The sequence below is a fragment of the Meriones unguiculatus genome, chromosome 4 (genome assembly GCF_030254825.1).
Source record: "Meriones unguiculatus strain TT.TT164.6M chromosome 4, Bangor_MerUng_6.1, whole genome shotgun sequence".
NCBI lineage: Eukaryota > Metazoa > Chordata > Mammalia > Rodentia > Muridae > Meriones > Meriones unguiculatus.
In genome coordinates this window covers 98,537,897-98,552,143 of record NC_083352.1, presented here as the reverse complement: position 1 = coordinate 98,552,143, position 14,247 = coordinate 98,537,897, and the positions used below count along the sequence as shown (strand labels likewise).

The following is a 14,247-nucleotide window of genomic DNA, read 5'->3' as shown; positions in this document are numbered from 1 at the left end:
TTTAAAGGGACCCTGGCCCCAGCTGGCTGCTTCACCACAAACTCTAGCAAACTGTGCATCAACTGCCTTCGGACAAGAACCTACAGGCTGCGGGCTCAACGAATCCCTTTTTTCTTTCCAAATCAATCCACCTCAGGTGTCTAGCTACAGCAGCGCAGGCTACTACATCCTGGGAGTCTCAGCTTTCTGTAATTAGCACATGCAGGCTGTAATTAGCACATCTACGCATCGGTCTGTGATTAGCACGTGTCTGCATCCTGTGCACACCAGCAGGATCGAGGTCATGATCCAGAGATGGGAACTCCTCCCCTTGACTACTCGCTCTTCTCTATCAGAAGGGCCACACCTCACATTGTTTTTTTGTTTGTGTTTGTTTTTTTCCTTACAGGAACAGAGCAGTTGAGGCAGCAGTTCGCTGCCCAAGGCAAGGCACACAGCTATACCCGTGGGCGGCCTCCCCGGGGCCAGGGCCGCCCTGCTTTCCAGTGGCTTGGCCTGTCTGCTGGTGCGGCTGCCTGCTGCTGATGTCATGGAGGGACAGGCCTGGCTCACAGGTCGCCGAATGTATTCCCCTTGGAGGAGAAGCATCTGGGCCACCAGCTGTCCACTGCCAGGGCTCTGTCCTCCCTCTGCTTCACTTACGTGTTAGTTCCTGGGTCCTCCCGGATTCCTGAGGACAAGATGGGTTTTCTAGGGTCTCACTGCCTACATCCCTCAGTGACCTCTTTCCAGCCTACTGTTCTAAAGTCTCTGCACGATGACTGTTTATATTAGAATTTAAGTGTGCGTGTGCATCTGTGTGTCTGTCACAAGTGTGTCTGTCACAAATCAGACCCCCTGGAGCTGGAGTTACAGGCAGTTGTGAGACGCCCAGTGTGAATGCTGGGAACATGACTGTTTTAGACCTCAGTGGTGTGGGAAGCTCTCTTCTTGCCATACAATCCCCTGCCTTGCACGCACTGCCTTGGTCAGTCGTTGCTGTGGGCAGGACTGCTGAGCAGGACTCCTGGGGCTCATTGGAAGCCTGGCCTCACAACAGAACTCTTAATGAGCTGGCGGCCAAGGCCCTTCTGAAAATTAGTATTCCCCTGCCCCATCTCCCAGATAAGGTCTCTCTGTAAAGCTAGCCGAGCCCTGTACTCTGAGTCCTCCAGCCTCGGCCACCCCAGAGGGAAGATGGACGCGCCCCACACTTCCTCCTTACTCTCCCTCTCTCCCTCCTTGTTTAATGTATACGTGTGTCACAGCATAAGCGTGTTTGCACCGAGTGGGCGCACACGTGTGTGACTGAGGAGGCACAGATGTGGGCATGTATGCGGAGGCCAGAGGTCGATGTCGACACCGGGCACCTTCCTCTACCACCTTGCTGAGGTGGCCCCTCTCTCTGAACCCCCAGCTCTGTTCCACTCACCTAGCTAGAAGCTCAGCCCGGGATCACCTGTCTCCGTGTTTAGGGGGGTGCTGGGATTCAAACTGCGGCCCTTGGGTTTGCATGGCAGGTGTTTCATCCACTGAGCCATCCCTCCAGCTCCAGAATCCCCTTCCTAACAGGAAGACTGCAGCAAGGTCCTCGAGAGAGAGGTGAGGGAAGCTCGGCGGAGGGCCGCCGGGTCTGTCTGAGGCCTTCACGTAAGAGCCTGAAGCACTTAGGCGTGTGTGGTGTGTGTGTGGCGGGGACAGCCCAAGCATGCAGCGTGACGCCTCCTCCCCCGCCCCCCCGGGGCACTCTGCGGCAGGAAGTGAGCCCGAGACAATGACCCCCTGGACTCACAGACACAGTGCGGCAGGCGTGACGTCCAGATGGGAGTCCCCGTCTCTCGGCTGTAGCAGGTGAGGAGCGAGCTCCCTTCCAGCACGAAGCCGGGGCTGCAGGTGTACTGGATGGTGGTGCCCACGAGCAGCACAGGGTCCGAGATGAGGCGGGTGGAGTGCTCCACCTCCCCGGGGTCGGTGCAGTACATAACTGCGGAGGAGGAGCACAGGGACGCGGTGACGCCACAGCTCACCATGACTTCCGGGAGGCCCCGGGAAGGCTTACTCAGTGCTCTTTAGGGCCCACATGTCCCGCAGATTCACAGAGGGGTCTGGAGAGCAGGTCAGGTGGGGAGAGACCTGAACCTTAGTCCTAAATGTGCCCCAAGAGTCCCTCACCAGGCTTCGAACCTACAGCTGAGATATAAATCGTCCCTGAGGAGGGTGAGCATGGGTGGGGAGCACTCTGAGGAGGGGGAGCATTCTGAAGAGAGGGTGCACTGTGAGGAGGAGGTGCACTGTGAGGAGGGGGAGCACTGTGAGGAGGGGGAGCATGTGGGTGTTGAACACAGTGGGCAGCATTGAGGTAGCACCATAGGGAGGGGAGCACACATTCCATGACATCCTGACCGATGGCCAGAGAGGGAGGAACAAAGGGAGGGCTGCCCCTCTTCCCTCTGATGCCTGACACTAGAAAACAGACATCAATCGCCCTCTCATTAAAAAATCGATACAGATAAACGGGAAACAGTAAACTAATTAAGAAGGAAGGAGGGCAACAGCTGAGCGATGTGAAAGCTGGCCACCACCCTCAGTCAGGGCCACCGTGGACGGCTTATGACGCCTGCGTCCCTTCGCATGGAATGCCCATCGGCAGCTGTTTCTACCTGTACGCTGTCTGTCTGTCTGTCCACCCGTTTGTCAATCCTCTGTCCATCTGTCCATCCATGCAGCTAGCCACCACCAAGAAGGCAGCAGCCCCTCCTTTCCTGTCCCCCTTTGAGGACGGGAGCACAGCTGCCTACTCATGCCCATCCTGTCCTCCTGCGGGTGGCACTTGGGAGCCAGCGGGAAGGAGGCTGGCTGCCTGCGGAGGGCAGCCTGGGGCAGGGTGGGTTTGACTTCCTCTCTCGACTGTACAGGCCCTCTAAAAATCAGCATTGCTCTCCCTCAGGCTCCACAGCAGGCCCCACCTTCACCCTCCACCCAGTATACTCTATTTATTTGCATTTCTGTCAGGCCAGAGGTGCCTGGGGTGTCACTAAAACTAGGAAAGGAAGCCACCTCCTACCTTAAACAAGTGGTTCCATGTGGCGTGTGCCCTTGGGAGGGACTTTCTATCCAATGACTTAGGGAGAAGAAAAAAAAACCCCACAAAAACCGACTCTTACTTTTTTCACAAAATGGGGGGTCACTGCTCCAACTCAGGTCCCATTGGCAGGTGAGAGTGTCACTCCCCACGATGTCGTAGCCGGGGTCGCATTGGTATGTGATCCGGGCTCCCCTGACTAGTTCCGTGTGGGAAGTGGTTTTCCAGCCATTCTGGATTTCAGGCAAGTCTGAGCAGGAGTCATTCCGTGACACCTCTTTAAAACAAAGACATCTTCCTTAGGTTTGGGGAAAGCAGTTCAAGACTTAGTCTCTTGCGCTGTTGCTGCCTCCTGCCCCTGTGGGGAACTGATCCACAGTGAGACAGTAGTTTACCACAAGTGACGGCCACCGCTGCACACTGCTGGAGAACGTTTGCCAAAATCTGGGACTCCCAAAGGCGTTTCTGAGCTGTCTGCTGGTGGGGTCCTCTCGTCTTCCTATAAAGCCCTGTCACTGAGGTGATAATCCAACTCTTACCATCCTGTGTCAGAGTGCACAGTGAGGAGTTTCATGTCCTAGGGACAACCGCCTCCCTAACTGCCCGAGGATCCTTGACTGCCGGAGGAAAGCCACCCCGAGCAGCTAGCAGGGGCTCTCCCCAGGATTTCAGTGCAGTTTTATTTGGAGAAAGGACCTCTCTCAGCTGTCTACAGGAAGAGGACACGGAAACTGCTTCTAGAGTTGCCTGCAAGGGATTGGGGATGGGGGGGGGCTATTTTTAGGTCTTTGAAAAATCAGCCAAGCCCTGGATTTGGGACTCAGCTGCACATGCTGGAAGATGGATGGAAAAGGAGAAATGGGTAAGGTGCTGTGGGCTTTCTCTGGCCAAATATCTGCAGAGAGAAAGGTTTGTTTGTCTGGCCCTTAGTGGGAGCTGCCATGCCGCCCCCAGAACTCTTTCTCTTCTGTGGCAGGAGTCACGTTCAGAGTTGACTTAGTTGGCACCATTCTCTACCTGGGTAGCCATGGCTGAGTCACCTGTCCTTGCCATTCAGTTTCCAGAGGCTGCTACATGGGAATTCTGTTTTTCTCCAGCAGGCAGCATAGAGGCACCAGAACTGCTCATCCCCATGGGCTCTTGTTAACCCTGCTGTACACAGAGGCTGGTCTGATAGTCAGACCCCTTCCTCCTCTCTCTGTCCCTCCCTTCGTTCCTCTTCCCTTCCTCCCTCCCTCTCTTTTTCACTCTCTTCTACTTTCATGAAGTCTCCTGGAGCTTCTTTCAGCCTTGAACTCACTGTATATCCGAAGGTGACCTTGAACCACTAATTTTCCTGAGTGCTGGGGTTCTAGCTCTGCAATGCCAGGTCATTTATGAAGTGCTGGGATGAAACCCAGGGGTTCATGAGTGTCTTTTTCCCCCTCCTTTCTTCTAAAGATAAGGTCTCACTATGCAGCCTTGCTTGGCCTGGAACTTGCTATATAGACCAGGTTAGTCTTGAACTCACTATGTGTCTGTCTTCTGAGTGCTATACCATCATGCCCGGCTCTTAGGTTTTTATGCATGCCAGGTAGCACTCTATTGGCAAAACCAGAGGCCTTCCTGGTCCTTCCTCTCTTTAAAGAAGCCATGCAGCTCCAGTTGTGTTTGGCACACACGCATTCAGCTTCACTGTCTTCAACTGCAGGAGGAGGTCAAGAATCGTGAGGCTGTCTATCCCACACGGCAATGTGAGGGTTAACGAACACAGACATGGTTATATGACATGGTGAGATGTATGAATCCCTCTGTGTATTTGATCATGGGTCTGTGAAGACCTTAGTAGGCACTAAAGAATCTGAAATCATGACTTGAAGTTCATGGTCAAGCTAGCACCAGGGTCTAACCAACCTCCGGGCAAAAGAAATGCCCAGAAGTATCAAACATGCAGCACCACGTGCCAATTTCTTGTTCATAGCAGACATCACTAATCAATCATTGCGTCTTCAGTACAGCACCACGGGGGATGCTGTCCCTTAGGTTGGAGCTCATTGATTACCCCAAACTGTGAGGAATGAGCATGAAAGGGTTTGCCAGTCCTGAACTTCAAGTTCAGTGTACAAGAACACTTCTTTAAGAACAGAAAGTGTTGAGAGAACACTGGCCAGATGCTGGGGTCACCCTGATCAGCCTTCTATGGAGTCAGATCTTTGCCATCCCACTGATGGCTGTTCCATTCAATAAAGGAACCATGAGATGACTTCATCTTCTAGCCAGGAGGCAGAGGGAATCTCTAGAGACAGATAGGCATGAAGCCACCAGAACCCCTTTCCCCAAAGGGTGCTGATGAGACAGGCATCCATGTGTGCCCTGGGAGAACTCAGGAGCAACAACAGTAACATCCCCAGACATCTGCAGCACAGTGAAGGGACAAGAAAGACACCCAAGAAGCAGAATGGAGAGGATGGCTGGCTGCCTCTGGGAAAGGGTAGTGGGGAGGGGGGAGCAGACCGGGGTGAAGGCTGCTCACCAGCTGGGAAGCTAAAAGCAATTCCTTATCTGAGCATGTGCCAGGCTCCTGGGGTGCTGGCGGTCAGAAACATGCCTTGTCAACTTAGATACCAGGAGAAGAGAAGACAAAAAGTTGGTGTTAGATAGAGGCCAGAAATGTCCTAGGTTAAAGATGTGGAATCTTTATCTATCTATCCCTAGGGGTTCTGTGGTAGAAATGTTAGAATGAGCCCTTCGTTTTCATGTTGCATCCTGAAAATTAAGATGCCAAGCTACTCTCTGGGAGGAGCCAGCACGGACCATAACCACCAGCTTGACCAGGATGCGCAGGTGTCCCGCCATCCTGGACATCGGCAGTCATGCGTTAATCATCCCTTGCACCCTCAGGTGCTGTGCGTCTACCAAGAACATCATAGAACGAGGGACTCAAAGAACTGGGAATGAGGCTACCTGGGTATGCCCTTCAGCTCCGTCATGATGCACAAATTCCCCATCGTCATGGATCCGTGCTTTTGCCACACTGGGACAGGGTCGGGCCAGAAACCCAGCTGGTTGCCCAAGCCTCTTCAGGGCTAGGTTAAGCAGGATGTCATGGTGCCCTACTTTCCTGACTGCTGTGGATGATGGTGGACTGGGCCGAGGGGGTGTTCCTGGAAGGATGTAGAGATGTGCTTGGATCTGAGACATGCTGTGAAAGTAGAGAAGATGGATGGATGGAGGAAAGAAGAGGTGGCCTGGAAAACAGGGAAGTTACTGTCCCATTTCCTAGAAAAGGGCATTTCTGTTACTGTTGCTGGTGGTGGTGGTCACGATGGTGATAGCGGTGGTGATGGTGGTGATGGTGGCAGTAATGGATGTGGCCATAGTACTGGTGATATTGGTATAGGTGTTGTGGTTGTGGTGTTGGTGATTGTGTACGTTGTGGTAGTTAGATCTGGGGGCCTGGTTTTGGTGATTGTGGTTGTATAAGTGGTGGTGGTTACTGTAGTTGTGGAAATAGTGGTGGTGATGACAGTGGTGGTGGTGGTGGTGGTGGTGATGGGGCCGGGGCTGCTGTTGTTGCTGGTTGTAGGGATGGGGATGGTGGTAGTGGTGGAGAGTAACCTGTGAACTGGCCTTGAACTTGATCATATGTTATTTTCTTACTTTGTTTTATAGAGAGTTCATCAGTCACACTGAGAACCAAGGAGAATACACCCTGCTATGTGTCCAGGCCCTGGAGGGTGTGAAGGAGGCTAGGCAGAGCTGACCTGTTCAGACACTCCCAGCCGAAGAGGTATCCTTAGGGAGAACTGGCTTTAGGCCAGAAGACAGAGTGCAGATGAGGTTTGAGAAGGTGCAAACAGAGGAAAGTGGGCGTGTAGAAACAGCAGACAAGCAACGGAGTACAAATGTCTTAGTATGATGAGGCCTCATTTACTAAGCGCTCACATTCACTTCCTCAATGTTTCCACATCACGCGAGTCCTCGTGACTGAAGAGCCTATCCTCTTAAAACCCCATGTGACAACTATGCCAATGTATCAGCAGACTCACCAGCCACAAAGCATCTGCACAGGTATACCCACAGGCAACCACCATGCCATTCCTCCAACACAAATGCAAGTGATGGGCTGAGACACCTACCTATATAGTTCATGATAAATCCCTGGCCCTTGCCAAAGATGAGGCCGGCAGGGTCCGAGTGGAACTGGATGGTGAGGTCCGGTGTGGAAGAGTACAGCTTCTGAGGGCTGCTGTTGCCAAAGTACTGGCCCAGGACGTGGGGCACAACCTCATCCCCATCATAAATGGTCAGGATATCGCTGTTGCTCAGGTTCAGGCTTGATGGGCAGAGAGAAGAGGAGGGCGTCACTGGAGGCTCTTGTCTGTCTACATAAGCACCAAGTCACCTTTTCAGGGACACGGAATTCCTTCAGACATGCACTCTCGGGCCACAGGCTAGGAAGCAGGGCTGGGCAGGCCCAGACTGCAAATGTGAACAGGACACACTGCACCCTCCCATAAACACAACAAGAAGATCAATACATATGGGTTCTGGAAGAGACCTTTACGAGAGGCTCCTGTGTCTGCGTCTCGCTGTAAAGCTAGAGCATGCACAGGAACAGCTGGCTTTGCTGTCCCATTAAAAACCCTGTTTGGTGGTGCAGTGCTGTGCTGGGCACGGGGCTCCGTGCTGGAGATGTGGCATGGTCTTTCCCTCGTCTTTGACGCAGAAGATGCTGAGCAAAGGTGATGAAGCCATCCGACTTTACCGTTGCTCTCCAGGCCCTGGTGACCACAGCATGCCAGTTCACCGGGGAAACATGAACTGCTTATTACTCCTCAGTCTCAACAGAGTTCTCCACTGTGTGCGGGGCAGTGAGGTGGGTGCCTTATGCGGGAACTGGGCCCAAGCCTGTTACCATTGTCCCTATTAAGGGGTGACACAAAGATCTCAAAGCAGGACAAGGCCTTGCCGCTAACACTGACCACCAAGGTAGATGATTAATGGTACAGGGGGAGGTCAGAGCCTTATCCTGCTGAGTCTGCCTGACCCCAGCTCACCTCCCCCTCCACAGTCACCAGTCAGTCTCACATCTTGGGCACCAGGTCCCTCCCGTGCCCTTCCCAAACTCCAGGCTCCGGTCCAGTAGCACCAGCCTAGCCTGCTGAGCCCACCTGACCCGAGTGCCCCCTCAATTCCCTGGCACCATACCCAACCTCCAGACCTAGCATGGGCCACATGCTAGGTCTGTGCTCCAGTTCAGTCTGGTAGGTCACTGGATGAGAGCCCACCCATGCCACACCCAGCTTCAAATTTAGCCCAGGTTGGACATACTGTATACTGGTCCAGTCTGGTGAGTCTCAAAGACCCAAGGAAGCTTGTGTCTCAGCCATCCTGTAACCTAGATTGGGGAGGGATGTACATTTGTGCTCCAGTGGAGCCTGGTGAGTTCCTGGATCCTTGACTGTCCACACCATCCCCAAACTTTAATCCTCACCCTGGTCTCACAGCTTGTATGTCAACTTAGCTTGGTGTGTGTCGAAGACCCCACACAGGCCACTGTCATACCCCCTGGCAAAAATCAGGTACCAAAGCCAAAATAAATCCAGCCATCTGTCCTATTGCATGCTCTTTTTGGTCACTCTTTAATTGGAATCACCCCCATCCCTCTAATCAAAGTTACCACCGAACAATGGGAGGAGTGGCCTGCTAGCTCCTCAGCTCTGATTGATTCAAACCAGCCAAGCTTGGGCGACACCAGAAAACAAAAACCCACAAGCAAGCCAAAAACCAAGCTTGCTTCTCCCATAGAGGCTGCCTAAAACCTCATATCAGACATGTAACCAAACTGTGACCATAGAAGTTCATATGTCCAGGTCTTCTCACAAAAAACATAAACAATATGAAGGGCCAGCACAGTATGTCAGTTGCCACACTCCCCAAATACACCAGAAAATCATCCTTCAATATGAATTACCTAGAGGAGCTGGGTGTGGTGGTGCACACCTTTGATCCCAGGGAGGCAGGGAGGTGGAGGCAGGGGAATTGCTGTGAGTTTGAGGCCAGCCTGATCTACAAAGTGAGCCCAGGACAGTAAGGTTACACAGAGAAACCCTGTCTTAGGGGTGGGACCACGATAACAAATCAAACAAAAAAACCCCGCCCCCCCCTCAAGTTACCTAGATGAACTTTAGGACACAGAATTTGCAAGAACAAATATGAAATTCATCAAAAATTGCAAAGAAGCTGGGCATGGTAGTTCGTGCCTGTGATCCCAGCACTATGGGAGGCAGAGGCAAGTTGATTTCTTTGAGTTTTAGGCCAGCCTGGCCTACAAAGTAAGTCCAGGAAAAACCTGTTTTGAAAAAGGAGAGGAAAAAAAAAGCAAAGAATTTAAACAAAACACAAACAGCACAATAACTGTAAAGAGATTAGCAATGAATATTATCTCTAAAAAAGCACAAACATACAGCTGAATGAAATGATGACGATGATTTAGGTTTTAAAACTCAAGTTGAATAAAGAGATAGAAATATTGAAAGAGAGCTCAAGCAGAAGTAAAGACATAATTGAAAAACTCAATAACCTAGTTAGAAAATGCAGCGGAAAGCTTTATAAGTAGAACAGAGCAAGTAGAAGACAGAATATCAGGACTTGAATATAAAGTAGAGATCCTAGATGACTCAGGCAAAGAATATTAACAAACTTTAAAACATTCAAAAGAAATATAAAGGAGATTCAAGACACCATGGAAAGACAAAATCTTGGAATTGTAGGTGTAGATGGAGGAGAAGAATTCCAGGTCAATTCCAAATCTTTAACTAGATCATAAAAGAAAACTTGCCCCAAACCAAGGAAAAAAACACTCCCATATGGACACAAGAAACACACAGAACACTAAATAGCCAGGACCGGAAAAGAAACTCCCCACAGCACAGCATAGTTAAATACTAAAAATACAGAACAAAGAGAGGGTATTGAAAACTGCAAGAGAAAAATCATGTCACACAGAAAGGAAACCCAGAATAACAGCTGATTTCTCAGTGGAAGCATCAAAAGCCAGAGCACCCTGGAACGACGTACTTCAAGTTTGGATAGATCAAAGATGCCAACCAGGCTACTATACCTAGACAAGTTATTTGACATAGTTGAAGAAGACAGAGAGAGAGAGAGAGAGAGAGAGAGAGAGAGAGAGAGAGAGAACCTTTCCAATATTATATGAACAGGCTAAAATAATTCATGTCCACCAAACCAATACAGGGAATACTGGAAGTGACACTGTGGGCTGAGCAGAGAAATAAGCATAGCCAATACACGATAGAAAGGAAACAAAAGTATAATTATTGAAACATAAAATAGGACCACACACACACACACACACACACACACACACACACACACATACAGGCAGCATCAACACATACCTTTCTTTCATCTTCTTTTCTCCTTCTCCTTTTTTTTTTTTTCAAGACAAGCAAGGTCTCACTATGTAGCCTAGGCTGGCCTTGCACTCCCAGAGGTATGTCTGTCTCTGCCTTCAGAGTAATAGGATTAAAGTTGTCCCCAAATGCAGCATCATATATCTTTTTTTTCCCACTCTTTTTTAAATTTTATTTTATTTATATATTTATTTATTACAATTTATTCACTTTGTATCCCTGCTGCAGCCCCCTCTCTTGTCTCTTCCCAGTCCCACTCACCGTCTCTTCTCCCCCTTTCCCCAGTCCCCTGATAAGGGAGGACCTCCTCCCCTTCTATCTGATCCTAGCTTATCTCATCAAGGCTGGTTGCATCATCTTCCTCTGTGGCCTGGCAAGGCTGCGCCCTCCAGGGGGAGGCGATCAAAGAGTCAGCCACTGAGTTCATGTCAGTATTCTTAACCCAACAGCTACTCCCAGTGAGCATCCCAGAGATACTTGCACTTTGTAGCTTTCCTGCTCCAGCTCCTCTCCTGACCTTCCTTCACCCATCATATATCTTTTAACAATAATTTTAAATAGGAATGGCCTCAACTTTCTAATCAAAAGGCCCAGGCTGGCCAAATGTATTAAGAGGCAAATGCATCTTCTTGTTGTCTACAAGAAACTCATCTTGCCTCTAAAGGTAGGAACTACCTTAAAAGTGAAAGGGTGAAAAAAGTACTCCAAGCAAATGGGCCCAGTAAATAAGCAAATGTCACATTGTATTCAGGCTAAAATAAATAAGAAGAGATAAAGAATGTCAGTTGATTTTATTAAAGGGATTAGCCAAGAAGACATTAAAACCCTAAAAACATATGCATTTAATTTTATAAAAAGTGTACTACCGGATTTAAAGACACAGATGAACTCTGAGTAATTAATACCCACATTCTCCAACAGACAAGTCATCTGAACAAAAATATACAGAGAAACCTCAGAACGAAATGACATTATACATTGTATGGACCTAACTGCTATCTATAGTGTTCCGTCTAAATACCAAAGAATATACATTCTGCTCAGCAGGTGATGGGAGTTTCTTTAACATCAACCACATCTTGAGATAGGAAACAAATCTTAACAAATTGAGAAAAACTGCAATAACTTTGTATTCTATCTGACCACAATGCTATGAAGTTTAAATCAACAACAAATGAATAAAAAAACACAAGGAAATTAAACAATGTATTACTGAGTGATTAATGGGTCAAAGAAGAAAAAAAAAAGTAAATTTAAGAATCCTGGGAATCCTGGAATTAACTGAAAATGAAACCACAACACAACAAAACTGCTGGGACACACTGAAAACAGTCTAAGAATGGGAGCTTTCATCTCTAATTGCTTACATGAAAAAATCAGAAAAATCAGTAAGAGCATGCCTGAACTCAAGAATCTGAAAGAACAGGAACAGACCCTTGACCCAACTACCCAAAAGAAAGGAGAGGACAAAAATTAACAGAATCAGAAACGAACAGGTGAACATTACAATGGACACCAAAGAAATTTAAAATACTGTGTGGGAATACATTAAAATCCTATACTCCATTGAGTTAGAAAAATCTAAGAAAAATGGATGAATTTCTAGGTTCATCCAAACTTCCAAAATTAAGCCAAAAAGGGGCCAACACCCTCAACATAAGAAAAACATAAGAAAAAAAGGAGGTGGAAACAACAATGAAAAGCCTTCTGACTAAAAAAGTCTAGAGTCAGATGGCTTCACAGTGGAATTTTACTGGACAATGCTTAAGTTTATTTTTTAGAAAAATAAACAGAAGGAATACTCTCAAACTCCTTCTATGAAGCCAATATCACTCTTATCCTCAAACCAGGTAAAGACACAGCAAAAAAGAGAAAACTACAGACTAGTATATTCTTGATGAACATAGGTGCAAAAATCCTCAATAAAATGCTTGCAAGCTGAATACAGGCATATATAAAAAGATCATCCACCATGATCAATTTGGCTTAATCCTAGAGATATTGGGATGGCTCAACATACATAAATCAACAAACACAATAAATCATACAAATGGGCTAAATACAAAACACACATGATCATCTAAATAGATGTGGAAAAGAACGTTGAGAAAATCTGACATGCCTTCATAATAAAAAAAAAAACCTAGAAAGAATAGAAAAATGCTGTATTTGGCAAACACACTGCTAATAGCATCCTCAATGGAGAAAAATCTCTAAGCAATTCCACTAAAACAAGTAAGAAGACAGGGCTGTCCACCATCCCCTCTCTTCAATGTAGTGCTCATAGCACTAACCAGAGGAATAAGAGAAATCAGGAAATTAAAGGGATACAATTATGAAAAGTCAAAGTATCTCTATGTACAGACAATATGCTCTGATACATAAAAGGCCCCTAAAATTCCTTCAGAAGACTTCTAGAAAGTGAGAGGGATTCATGACTTTCAGCAAAGCGACAGAACACAGAGTCAGCTTACAAAATCAGTAGCCTTCTGCTATGTTGCTAACAAAAATTTTGAGAAAAAGCTCACGGAAAAACCCCCCATTCACAACAGCCTCAAAATATCTAGGAATAAACCTTATCAAGGCATTGGAAAACTTCCATAAAGAACTTTACATCTCTGAAAAAAGAGATTGAGAAGACACTAGAAAATGGAAAGACATCCCATGCTTAATGTTTGAATTAATTTTGTGAAAATGACCACTCCACCTAAATAAGTTTACAGATTCCACATGATCTCAATCAAAATCCCCATGATATTCTTCACAGAAACAGAAACAAAAATCCTAAAATTTATATGGATCCACAAAGACCCCATATAGGCAAAGCAGTCCTGAGTGAAAAGAATGGAGGAATCACCATTCCAGATCTAAACTGACGTGGGAACTGAGGTGGGTGGTTAATGACCCAGAGGGGAGCACAGAGGCCACAGAAGCCAGTGTTTGCATCTGTCACTGAAAGACAGTATCCCAGGGTCTGACCGTCTGTCCTTCCTTCCTTTCCTTTTTCTTCTCCTTTCCTTTCCTCTTTCCTTTCTCTTTTCTTTTCCTTTCCTTTTTCCTTCTTCCCTTTTTCCTTTTCCCTTTTTCTTTTCCTTTCCTTCTTTTCCCTTTCCTTTTCTTTCCTTCTTTTCCCTTTTTCTTTTCCTTTCCTTTCCTTCTTTTTCCTTTCTTTTCCTTTTTCCTTTCTTTTCTTTTCCTTTCCTTTCTTTTTTCCCTTTTCCTTTCCTCTTTCCTTTTTCCTTTTCCTTTCCTCTTTCCTTTCCCTTTTTCCTTTTTTCCCTTTTTCCCTCTTTCTTTTTCCCCCTTTCCCTCTTCTTTTTTCCCTCTTCTTTTTATTCCCTCTTTTTTCTTTCTTTCTTCTCTTTTTCCCTCTTTCTCTTTTCCACATTTCTCTTTTTCTTCTCCCTTTCTTTCTCCTTCTCCCTCTTTCTCTTTCTTCTTCTCCCTTTCTCTTCTCCCTCTTTCTCTTTCTTCTCCCTTTCTTTCTCTCTCTTTCTTCTCCCTCTTTCTCTCTTTCTTCTCCCTCTTTCTCTCTCTTCTCTTTCTTCTCCCTCTTTCTCTTTCCCCCTCTCTTCTTTTCCCCCGCCTCCTTTCCCCCTCCTCTTTCTCCCCCTTACACCCCTCTTTTTTTCCCCTTTCCCTTCCTTTTCCCTTCTTTTTCCCTTTCCCTTTCCTTTCCTTTTCCTTTTTCTTTCCCTTTCCTTTCCTTTTTCTTTTTTCCTTTTCCCTTTCCCTTTCCTTTTTCCTTTTCCTTCTTTTCCTTTCCTT

At 47.5% G+C, this 14,247-nt stretch overlaps 1 protein-coding gene across 3 annotated transcripts in view; it reads right to left on the bottom strand.

Moving 5' to 3' along the window:
- Positions 1-14,247, bottom strand: part of Sez6l (seizure related 6 homolog like) — a 152,889-nt gene that overhangs the window by 15,583 nt on the left and 123,059 nt on the right. For all 3 annotated transcript variants that reach the window (XM_060382605.1, XM_060382604.1, XM_060382606.1), the window contains exons 10-12: positions 7,180-7,376; positions 3,144-3,338; positions 1,772-1,963 (exon numbers count right to left, since the gene is read on the bottom strand). In XM_060382605.1, coding sequence (XP_060238588.1) covers positions 1,772-1,963; positions 3,144-3,338; positions 7,180-7,376 — 584 coding nt within the window. The remainder of the gene's footprint in view (positions 1-1,771; positions 1,964-3,143; positions 3,339-7,179; positions 7,377-14,247) is intronic.